This window comes from Aythya fuligula, chromosome 3 (genome assembly GCF_009819795.1).
Source record: "Aythya fuligula isolate bAytFul2 chromosome 3, bAytFul2.pri, whole genome shotgun sequence".
Lineage (NCBI taxonomy): Eukaryota > Metazoa > Chordata > Aves > Anseriformes > Anatidae > Aythya > Aythya fuligula.
In genome coordinates, this window is record NC_045561.1 from 1085001 (window position 1) to 1097011 (window position 12011).

The window sequence follows — 12011 nt, forward strand, 5'->3', positions numbered from 1 at the left end:
CCCCAGCTGCTCAGCCCCTGCCCTGGGTCGTGCTGCAGAGGGTGGGCTGCATGCAGGGGTCCTGCTCCCATCCCAGAACGGCACCCCAGGGAGAGAAGACAAAAACACTTTGCTCGGGCAGCCCCGGGGCAAACAACAGTTGCTATGATAGCAGCAGCTAACTGCAGCTAGGGGCAAGCACATTGCCCTGCCATCGCTGTCTGGGCACCTTCTCCCTCTGCCTGCTCTTCTCCCTCCCCAGGGGAGGATTTGCTAGGGATGCAACAACATTGCTTTTGGCCTCAGGGAGCCCAGCGACATGGGCAGCTGGGCAGGAGCTTCCTCTCTTCCTGAGGCAGGAACCCTCCTGTGCTTTCTCCTTCAGCAACAGGATATAGAAAAGGTTAAGAGGCACTTCAGCAGGTACGGCCCCCTCCTGGGCAGGGGAGATTCTTATTTCTGATGAAACACCAGCCCGGTGTCTGCAGCAGCAGAGCCTGTCACCCTGCTTGATGCATTTCTCCTCCCAGCAGCATTCTGGTGTGCGAGGAGAGAGCTGCACAGTCCAGATCCAGACTTTCTCCTTCCCTTCCCCCCAAAAATCCAGGCAGGAGGGAAGTGATGAGGGGGGAGTGTGGCCAAGGACACAAGACAAAGAGAAAAACCAGGGTGCGCTGACAGCTTTCCCAGCCCAAGACTTTGTCAGGATGCTCCACACTGCTCCTGAGAAACACGCCCTGCCATCGGCTCAACATCTGCAGCCGGTTTATTAGTTTGCTAATGATGTCTCGGATTGGACCCAGGGGTGACAGAAAGTCCTGGCAACTCCTCTGATGTGAGCCTCGCCTTCTGCCCCCACCCTGCTGCCTGCCTGCCCTCAGGCCGCTGGCTTTGTCCCCCCCAGAACGTTCATGCAGCAGCGAGGCATGTGCCACTCAGGGCAGCAGCGGAGGGAGGGATGCAGGGGGATGGAGCATGGCACCAGGGCTTGGTGCTGGGCATGAGGTGAGGGCAGGGGATGAATGCAGCAAAGGTGGGGCAATGCTCACGGGCCCTATAACTGCCTCCTGCTTTGTGTACCCCTCAAGGAGCTGCAGGACAACAGCTGTGCTGGGGCAAACCTCTTGCACTGAAAATGGGTTTGCATGTCCATCCCTTCCCGTGGGACACCCGTTACCTTTGTGGGGGGATAGAGATATCCGTGCCATGGACAATCCATTACGTGGTGCAGAGGCAGCCTGGGGAACTCATGTTCACTCTTAGGACAGCACCAATGATCATCCCTCAAAAAGCTCCACAAATTAATTCATTCTTCAACTTTCTCAAGGTACAGTTACATTTTTTTATTTTTTTTTCACTTCCTTGATTCCTAAAAGGATCCATGCTGGAAAAGCATCTTCCTAACTGTCCTTGAGGCAAAGATAGCTTCTCCCCATTCCCATTGGGAGCTTTTGAACCATAACACAGGTATCACGCACAAGGACAGACACAAAGAGGCAATCAGAGATGGGAATCTGTGGGTTTAATAGGAGATGCATACACAGTAGCAACACACTGTGAAGCCCAGAAGTTTGCCCCATCTACCCCCAAAACTGACTCCCTGTGCCATTATTAAAATAAACAAAGGAGAGGGAAGTTGAGGGTAAGTGCACGCACATAACGGAGCGCACCGAGTGGCTGCTTCGTCTGCCTGCAGAAAACAGCCCGGTGACATGCAGAGCATCTCGAGGTCCCCAACTCCTCCAGCATTGCCGCCATCAGTACCGGGATGGAAATGAAATCCCCGCGCTTGCACTCCTCGGTGCTGCGGAGCACTTGGCTAGCTGCTGTCCAGCCGCGGAGGGAGGAGGCTCGTTCTTTGTACTGCTTGTGTGACTGTGGGGTCGGAGACCTGCAGGGAGCCGGCCCGTCCCCAGCCGGGTGTGCGCACCTTGCTCCGGCCACGGAGTGTCGGCGCTGGCAGCGATCTGGCAGCAGCAAGGCTCTGGCTGCAGAAATCTGCGCTGCCTGCAGCAAATAAAAAGTACATCGAAGGCTTTCCTGCCACCCTGGTCTATAAGGAGCAGGGGCCACCTGGGGAAAAGCAGGAGGACTTAAGGCCCGGCCCCTGGCAGGAGGGGGCAGCGTGAGGGTCCCGGTCCGGCGCCCATCCCCGTGGCGGCGCGGCTCGGCCAGCTGCCCCGCGCCTGTCCCCTGCCTGCCCTCGAGGAAAGGAAAAAAAGGGGGAAAGGGGAAAAATGGGGTAAAAGGGGAAAAAATGAAAAAGGAGAAAAAGGGAAAAAAGGGGCGGGGGGGGGGAAGAGAAAAGGCGGTAACGAAGGCAAAGAAGAGAGGAAAAAGAAAATGAGTGAGAGGGAAAAAAAGGAAAGTAAGGAAAGGAAATGGAAAAAGGGAGAGATAAAAGAAAATAAAATGAAAGAGAGGAAAAGAAACAAAAAGAAACGGGAAAATGGGAAAGAAAGAGAAAGAACGGAAAAGAAAATGAAAGGAGAGAAAGAGAAGGAAATTAAAGTAAAGCGCGAGTAAGAAAGGGAAAGAAAGGAGCCGCCGGCGGACCGCAGGGCAGAGGCGCTGCCCCTCGGCTCGCAGCGAGCGCTGGCCCCGGTCGGTCCCACGAGGGTGGCAGCCGAGGATGGCAGCTCCATGCCCGCTCCCCCGCCCCGTGACACGGCCCCACGATCACGCGTGGGCAAACGACGAGCCGGGCTCGGGCGCTGCGGGACCTGTCTGCCCGGCCGTCCCCGACTCATTTGCGTTTTTAAAAACTTCTTTTTTTTATTGTTATTATTTTTCCTTTTCTTTTTTTTTTTACATTCAATTTCACGCTCGGCTGCACCTGCAAACATAGCGGCCCGGCGGGCTGCCCCCCCGGTCCCTCCGGCCGCTCCGGGAGCCACTTTCGTTTGCCCCGCCAGGGCCGCTGAACGAGCCTCTGTCCATCCGTCCGTCTGTCCGTCCTGCCAGCCTTCTCCACACCCCTCCCTCCCCTTCGCCCCCTCCAACTCTCCCCATCCCTTCGCCCAGAGCTCCCAAACCCGCGCCCCACGCTCGGTGCGGTGCCTCCCCTCCCCACGGGCGGAGCGGACCCGATGCGCACTCTTCTGCCCCGGCACTTCGGGGCGCCTTTTGTGCCCCGCTGGACTCTGTCTCCCCCCCCCCTCCACTCCCCCAAACGCCCCGGCCTTTCCTCCCGGTCCCCTAGAGCAGGGGTTCCGCAGCGCCGTGCCCCTGAAGCCCCGGGGCCGGAAGGGCAGGACGCGGGGGTCTCTCCCCCACGGCGGGCAGAAACCTCCCCTCCGTGTTAGGGGCTGAGCCCCGGCTCCCCGGGGGGGCCTGCGGCTTGCCACCCTCTGTCCCTCGCCCTCCCCGCGCACAGCCGCCGCTGAGCCCCACTGCCAGGCGCTCCAGCAGCAAATTAGGGCTGAGGTCGTGCGGGCCCCCGGGGGCAAGGAGCCCCCCGAATTGCAGCTGGGACAAAAATTACCGCTGCAGCACCCGGCCGTGTCTGCGCTCGGACTCGGCAAAACCACGGGCTGTTCCCTTGTCGTCGTCGTTGTTTTCGTCCCCCAGTAAAAATAAATAACTAACAAATTCATCGCGCCCTCCCCGGATCCCCTCCTCCCCCCGGCTCCGTTGGGAGAAGAGAGGAAAAATATTTCACTCGGCCGCCGAGGGGAGCCCGACCTGAAAAACGACCACAGCGAGAGAGCAAAAATAAAACCAAAATGCTCTCCTCCTGACAGCCGCCAGCCCCAAAGCCCCGTTTTTAGCTCTATTGGGCGGCGAAGCTGTCCCGTAAATAAGGAGCCGTAGACTCTGCATCATCCTGTTAACATTTACTCTTTTGAAGGTTAGGTCAGGGGCAGAGGTAAGCAAACTTTGAACGATTTTTCTCCTCCCCTTTTCCATCCTCTTCCCTACCTGGTTTTATGGTGGTTTCTGGATTATCTAGTGCGGAGCAGAAGCGGACTTTACCCGGCCGAAATATAGGATTAGGACTATTTCTAGAAGAAAAGAGGGTAGTGTGAACTGCCTTTAGCCTGCAATAGTCTAAAGCAGAATTACAGCTTGTAAAATAGGTCTCCATCAGTTTCCCAGGAGACGAGTTAAGCCCTACTTGGGTGTTCCAGCTCTTTTTAGAACCAGCAATAATTAGACTCATCTCACCCCCGAGTTGTCCGTTTTTTTTAGGACGGTCAATAAACGCGTTTTGCATACAATCCTGCCGGCGGCTTTGGGACCACAGCCCGGTGTGCCCGCGCCGCTTCCCCGGCGGGAGGAGAAGTGCTGGAAGTTTGGGCAGCCGCCGTCGTCCTTCCCCGGGTGGAAGCGTGGCTGCCCTGCCCTAGCCTGGATGTGCCATCATCTTCTTTGTGCTTTGATGTCCGCTGTCTTTTGAGCCATCTCTGCATGTCATTAGGGGCCCGAACAATTAAAGAAGTGCCTTCCCCCGCCACCGCAGGGGAAGTCAGGAAAAATAAATGCCTTAGCCAGCGCGGCCGGCCGGCTGGGGGCTGTTTTTTGGCCTGGGGTCGCGGCTCTGGGCGGCCAAACTCGCCCGGCTTTCCCCGCCCGCGGGCACGGGGCGAGCCCAGCGCTCCGCCCGCTCGCCGCTCGGTTCGGCCCCGGTTCGGGCGGCGGCGGGATCCGCAGCCCCCCCGGAGCTCCCTCCCCGGCGCAGACTGTGCCCGGGGAAGTTCACCTCCGCTATTCCTCCTCCTACCGGGGCTCTCCGTCCCCCCGCCAACCGTGGCCGGCCGCCGCCCGGTCTCCCCGGGTAATGAGGATGATGATGGTGATAATAATAAAATCGGTGCGAGGGGAATGAAGCACGGGAGCGGGCTCTAACGCTGTGCCCCTGCCGAGGGGCTGTCAGCCGGGGAAACGCCAGACGGGGATGCTGGGGATGCTCGGGGGCAGCAAAGGCAAAAAAATAAAAATAAAAAAAAATAATGAAATAATCAAATCAAAGCTACAAAAATAAAAAGTAGCCGAAGGCAGCGGCCGGAGAGTCAGTAGGCACCAGGGCGGGGGCGAGCCCCAGAGCCTGTACCGGGGCGCCGGGAGCTGCCGCGGGCCGGGTGTGCGGGGCTGTGCCGGGGCCCAGCCGGGCCCTTCCCACGCGCGGCGCCCTCACCGCGTGGGGACACGGTTAATGACAAGTAATTGGCAAGCGCGCGGCGCGGCATTACTAGCCTGCCGCGCTGCTATGAATTATTGAGAGCCTATTAGCCGCCGTGCAGCTGCGGGACACGGGAGCGCACACGCCGCGTACACACCGCTCCCGGCCCGGCACAAGGTCCCCTCCCCGAACCCCCGCGTGGGCAATGCCACCCGTGTCCGTGTCCTTGCCAGCGGGGCACGCAGGGCAGGGCCGCCGGCCCTGCTTGAACGCCCGTTCCCCTTTCCCCCTGCGTCCACACCGAGGGACTGTGGGTGGGCAGGGAAGGGGGAGTCCCCCCGTGTTGGCCCACGCGGCTGAGGGCAGCCGGGCCGGGGTCGCTGCGGCACCGGCAGCGCTGCTTCCCCGTGCCACGGCCACGGGCGAAATGTCCGGCTGCGGGGAACAAAGGAGTGCCACGGGGCCGGGGAGGACAACGGAAAAACGAGCAAAAAAAAAAAAAAAAAAAAGAGGGGGGGCAAGAAAAAAAAAGAGAGAGAAAATACGAAGGCGCGCGGCCCGCGGGAGAGCGGCGAGGCGCTGGGAGCCTCGTCCGGAGCATCCCCGGCCCCCTCCATCCTCCCCCGACGGAGCCCCAGCGCCCCGGGCCCCCCGGCCCCGCCGAGCCCCCCCTCCCCGCCCCGGCCTTGCCCCGCTCCTGAGCTCAGGGCCGGGACCCCGCGAACCGACAGCGGCCCCGGCCCGGGCCCCGCTCGCCCGGCGGCCTCGGGAGGCGCAGGGAGGTACGGAAACGGAGCGGAGCCGGGGCGCAGGGGAAGGAGGAGAAGGAGAAAGAGCGGCGGCTGTCACCTACCTGCGCCCCGGCCGCAGGACGAGCCGCTGCGCCGCGCCCGGCTCTGCGGGAGCTGGAAGCATCCCTGCATTTATTTGAGCTGAAACTGTGCTACTGTTGACTTTAGCACAAAGCAAAGATTTCGCTGCCCGCTAGTTTAAAAATGAATATTTTACCAAGATATCGATCAGCTTTATAAAATTCAGTTAAGCACAATGGCTCAAAAGGAGAGGGGGGGAAGGAAAGGGACGCAATATAATATCTGTGTAAATTTGCTGAAGTATGACGTGGTGTTGAAAGTTTACCCTCATGGAATTTGGATCTAGATTTCCCCCCCCCCCCCCTTTTTTTTTTTTTTTTTTTTTTTGTTTACTGACTTTGTTTATTCACAGATCACGGTTGCTTAAACCGGCAGGAGCAGAATGCACTTGCAGGAAGACTGGGGGCGGGCGAGTCGTGCGGACTCGTGGGGGCGGGAAAGGGGGGAGAAAAAGAGCAAGGGTGTGTGAAGAAAAAGAAATAATGTATAGCCGGGCCCGTTTTTTAGCTTTTGCCTCCTCTCCCTCGAGCCTCCCATCCTTGCGTTTCAGCGTGCACCAGGCCGGAGGAAGGGAAATTTAAAAAGGAAAACCAAAAAAAAAATAAAAAAGGATGAGAGTTTGAAAAACACCACCAAAAAAAAAAAAAAACAAAACACCAAAACAAAACAAAAAAAAAGACACGACACCAAACCAAAGCAACCCAAAGCAAACCCAACGAAAGGGTGTGCTTCTGGGGCGGGCTGCGGGTGCCCAGTTCGGTGCCCGCTTTTGGGCCGGGCGGCAGCGGCAGCGCCGCGTCCCCAAAGCGGCGTCACCCCCGCGCCCGTGCTCCTTCCCCGCGGGAGCCTTTTATGTGCTAATGAAACACATTGCATGCCTGCTTCACAACGTGTGTGTCCTTCCCGTATAGAGACGGACAGATTTCTGGCTGGATCCCTGTTTTGTTTTGGGGAGGTTTTTTTTTTGTTTTTTTTTTTTTACCCTTCCCCCCCCCCCCCTTCATCCCCCCGACTCCTCGTCCCCTTTTCTCTTCCCGCGGACAATGCGGAATTTTAAGAAGGATTTGAATGTTATTTCGGAAAGCAACATCTATGAGCGCCGTAAACGCGTGGGAAAAACAACAAGTGGTTGGGAAAACGGGCAGGGAGCGGGGAAATAAAGGAAAACGGCCCCCGACGGGTGCCACCGGCCGAGGGTCCGGGCAGGCTCCGGGCGGCCGGGGGCGCTGGGGGGTAACGGGGGGAGCTCCCCGCTGCACGGCCGCGCTCCCCGAAGCCGAGCCACCCCCTCCACGGCGGCGCTCCGCTCGTTCCGCCGCTTCCCCGCTTTCCGCCCCTGCAACCCATTTCTCGCCCCGTCGCCCCGGTTACCATTACTTTGCCATTTCCCCCCCACACACCCCGCTGTCGGTTTTGCCCCCTGAGGGCGCACCGAGCGCCGGCCGGGTGCCCCCGGTGTCCCGTGCCATTAGTGTCCCGTGCCGTCCCGTGCCGTGCCGTGCCGTGACCCGCTGCTTTCCCCGCTTACCCCCTCGCCCCCCCCGGGCTGTCCCCGCGTCGGCCGAGCCCCTCCGAGCGCGCCGGGGAAGAGAGGAAGCGGGCGGCAGCGCCGCGCCGTCGGGGTCGCTCGGCCGGGCAGAGGGGGCCCTGTCGGGCCGCGGCTCCGTGGCGGCTTGGGGAGACCGGCGAGTCCCAGTGGAACAGAGATGCACGGGAAAAAAACCGCCAATAACACTTTAATATAGTTCTGTGAAAATCTGGCTAGTCGCTACCAGAATACACATTTATAAGCCATAAATAAAGCATACAGAAACGATAAATTAATCAGATCCAAGTAGTTTACTCTCCCGGTAACATCAAGCATTTGTTTCAATTACAATGATCTATCCTGACTTTTTTTTAAATGTTTTTCTTTTTTTTTTTTTTCATTTTTTTCCCTCCCCTTTTTCCCCCTTTTTACAACGTTACAAGACTTTTGGTCCTTGAATTCAAAACTAGCATGGGTTTCACACTGAAGGAAGGTTTCGTTTTGTTGTTTGTCTGTTTGATATTTTTTTTCCGTCACTTCCACACACAAAAAAAAAAATAGATATATTTATACCTCCTTGCAACGACAACAACGAAAAAAAAAATAGCCCCAACAGAAACCCCCTCTCCCCTCCCCGCACCCCCAACCCGCCCCTCCCCACTGAAACAAACCACCCCACAAGGCAAAACACGGGAATCGCAGCCCCCCAAGCATGGGTGGTTTTCGGCTGGGGGGGGAGGACCAGCGTGCCTGCCCTCAGCGCAGGCTGAGGTGCTTGCAAGACATGCCTGCTGTTTCCCGAATGGATGCAAACATCTGGAGCCAATGAAACAAAATAAAAATAGATAGATAGATATATGTATATGTACCGTGCTCAACAGCGTTCATAGTCCATCGCTCTGCTAGGGGACTGCGCAGGGGTGTGGGGTCTTTTCCCCCCTCGCCAGGGGAGCTTTCCCCTTGGCCCTTTAGGAGGAGTTCATGATGGGCCGGGAATACACACCTTGGTAGTAAGAAGTCTCTCCGGCTAAAGGGGAGGACTCTAAGCCATTTTTGTTCGTTACGGGCCCCATGGCCAAGCTGCCGGGCATGGGCGAGGCGTAGCCTGAGTAGTGCATCACCTGCTCATAGGCCTTGAGGTCCATTTTGTGGTGGTGGTGGTGGTGGTGGTGCGGGTGGTGGTGCTGCTGCTCGGAGGAGGACATCAGGTTGTTGATGGAGAAGGGGTGGTTGAAGGCGTAGTGGTGCTCGGGCTTGAGGTGGGCGTCGTGGGGCAGGCCGGCGTGCGGGGGGGCCAGGAGGTGCTGCGCTGGCGATGCCGCCGGCTCTCCAGGGCTCAGCCCCGCCGTGCCCTTCAGGTCAGCCAGGGCACGCTTGTGGTCCTGGCACGGTGAGGCGCTGGCAGGGGATTCAGCGCCAGCTGAGCCCTCGGAGCCACCTGAGGAGCTGCCTTCCCCCAGGGTCTGGCTCGGTGGCTGCCCGGGCCCCTTCTTGCCCCCGCCACCTGCCCCGCCACCTGCCCCACTGCTGTCCTTGGCAGCCAGCTGTTTCTCGCACTTGAAGCGCTTCTGGCGGCGCAGGTAGCAGCCGTTCTCAAACATGTTGCCCGAATCAGGGTGCAGAGTCCAGAAGGAGCCTTTGCCCGGCTTGTCCGGGGAGCGGGGCACCTTGAGGAAGCAGTCGTTGAAGGAGAGCGAGTGGCGGATGCTGTTCTGCCAGCGCTGCTGGTTCTGGCGGTAGAAGGGGAAGAGGTCCATGATCCACTGGTAGATCTCGCTCAGCGTCAGCATCTTGTTGGGCGATTGCTGGATGGCCATGGTGATGAGGGAGATGTAGGAGTAGGGTGGCTTGGCGTGAGTGTAGCTCCGCCGGTAGGTCTTGGGGTCCCGTGAGCGGTTGAGGTTGGACTGCCCATAGATGGGGCTCATGGAGTTCATGTTAGTGTAGGGGGCCAGAGCGTTCATGGAGCCTGCTTGGCCCCCCATTGGGCTCATGCTGGGGCTCAGGTGGGCACCCATCCCTGCCACGCCGGCTGAACCCATGCCAGGCATGGCCCCCGCACCTGGGGACATGCCGGTGAGTGAAGGGCTCATGCCCGTGTTGGCATAGGACATGTTCATGGAGGTGGCAGCCGTCATGTTGGCTGTGGTGCTCATGGCCGACATGGTCATGTACGTGTTCATGCTGTTCATGCCCAGCCCTGCGTTCATGTTGCTCACTGAGGAGTAGCTCTGTGGAGGCAAGCAAGAGAGAGGAGGGAGGTTTGGGGGGGGAGCAGGAGGGGGTGGGTGCACAGCCCCACCAGGGACGAGGGCAGCCCCCCAAACGGGGAGCAGTGCGGGGGCACCCCCACCCCAGCCCGGGTTGCTGCCTGCCAGGGAGCCTCTGCAGCCCTGGAGAGGGCTGGAAAGGGTTAAATCTTGGGAGGGTGGGCGTGAGGGGGGGCTGTTGAAATGAAAAACAAAAATACAGATATTAAAAAAGACGTGGCCACAGCGAGCCCGCCCGGTCCATGCTGGGGAGCTGGAGGGAGGGGAAGGGACATCCCTGCACGAAGTGAGAAAAATACCTGGGGGGGTAGGGGAGGGGGAGGAGGAAAAATCGCGAAACGCCACCCGGGCAGCCCCGCGCCCCACTCGGCCCCGGGGGGGCCGGCCCCGCCGCCCCCCGCCCTGCCCCAAATTTAGTGACAAAATTGGGGTGCCCCCGGGGGAGGGGGGCAGCCGGGCCGGGTCGGGTGGCGGCGGACCCTCGGCTCCTTCCTTACCTCGGGCTCCCCGTAGTAGTTGCTCCAGTCCGTGTGCTCATGGCCTTCCATTTTCACCGCTCCCAGCATACTGGAAGTGGAGTGCATGGCAGTTTAAAATTTAACAGCCACAACAAACGACGACAGAGAGCAACCCCCCCCCCCCAAAAAAAAAAAAAAAAAAAAAAAAGTCGCCAGCCCTCCCTGCCGCGCTCCCTCCGTCGGAGCCTCCGGAGGAGGAGGAAGAGGAGGGAGGGAGGAAGGGAGGGGGCACGGAGCGGCGCTGGGGCCGGGGGTATTTTCGCGGCTGATCCTTGGGTGGGTTTTCGCAGCGCTTCTCGGCGAAGAGTCGCCCGGAGGCGACGGAGGAGCCGGAGGAGGAGGAGGAGGGAGGAGGGAGGAAGAAGAGGAGGAGGAGGAAGAGGAGGACAAGTGCTGCAGTGACGTGGGTGCTCGAGTGATATAGCACGGAGCGGCCGGGCGAGCCTCCAATCCCCAGGTCCTCGGCTGCCCATTTGAATAATCAGCTCACACCTAGGCGGGAGCGGCTCCTCCGCGGCCCCCCGCGCACCTTCCGCACCCCGGCGGCACCCCGGCACCGCTCCCAGCGCCCCCCGCCTCCCTTCCCCGGGGGGTGCGGGCCCTGCCGGAGCCGACCCCCCCCTTCCCCAGGGGACCCGACGCCCCCCGCCCCTCGTCCCCGACGGGCGCCGCTCCCCCCACGCCCCGCAGCCCCGACCGGCGCGGGTTCCCCGGCCCCCCCCGGTGGGGGCAGCCGCCCCCCGGCCGCACGCACCTTCTCTCCCCGCGGCTGCTCGGCGGAGCGCGGGCTCAGTCCGCCACCCGCCCGGCCGCGCCCCGGCGCTGCCCCATCGGTCCGGGCTCCGGGAGCCGCCGCTCGGCTCCGGCTCCGGCTCGGCCGCGCGGCCCCTCCCGCGGCTCTGCCCGAGTTCCTACAGCAATTTCGTAACTAAAACAAACAGCGAGGGCGGCCGAGGGGGCGCGGCGGGCGGCGGAGTGCGATCGGAGCCGTCGGGGCCGCCGGGGACCTCGCCGCCGTCCCCGCGGCGCCGGTTGCAGGGTCCCGGTGGGCGCCGTCGGGGCGGCGCCGAAGCGCCCCGCAGCCCGGACGGACAGACGGACGGACCCCCGGACGCACGGGCGGAATCAGACCCCTCGGAAGCCCCCCGGCCCCTCCATCGCCGCGCTGCCGGGCGCGCTCGCTCCCGCCGGCGGAGGCTGCCTGAATGCGGCCGTCGGGGAGCGGCGGAGCGACTCCCTCCCTCCGTCCTGCCCTCCCTCCCTCCTTCTCTCCTGCCCTCCCTCCCAGCCAGAGGAAGCGGAGCGCTCCCCTCCACCGTCTGCTGGCCAAACGCCTCCCAGCCGCGGGGCGCTGCCTCCCCCGGCGGCATCCTGCGGCTGCCCCGCCGAGCGCGGCTCTGCCCGCCCCGAGGGCAGGGGGCTGCCGCCGCCTCCTTCCTGCCCCCGGGGATGTGGGCCCGCCGTGGGCTCGCTCTCACGTCCCCCAGCCATACCTACCTGCCTGCAAAGCAAAAAGGGCAGCGCCGACCTTTCCCTTTATTTATTTGTTTAGTTTTGCTCCCGGGATTAAAACCAAGCATCGACCGGTGGAAGCCGGCGCTAGTTTTTAAACATTAACACAGACCCAACAGGCACCGGAGGCACCTAAAGAGGGGCCCGGGGGACTTTTCCCCGTGCCCCGGCACCCTCCGGAGACAGCTCCAAACGAAAACGGCCCCGGGA

General features: G+C 61.0%; 1 protein-coding gene across 1 annotated transcript; it reads right to left on the minus strand.

The window, feature by feature from the left end:
• Positions 1 to 8469: 8469 nt before the first annotated feature.
• FOXA2 (forkhead box A2) lies at positions 8470 to 10355 on the minus strand. The gene is made up of 2 exons (XM_032185681.1): positions 10269 to 10355; positions 8470 to 9732 (listed from the first exon to the last, which is right to left on the minus strand). The coding sequence occupies exons 1-2, from the start codon at positions 10353 to 10355 to the stop codon at positions 8470 to 8472; spliced, it is 1350 nt and encodes a 449-aa protein (XP_032041572.1).
• Between the last annotated feature and the right edge of the window lie 1656 nt (positions 10356 to 12011).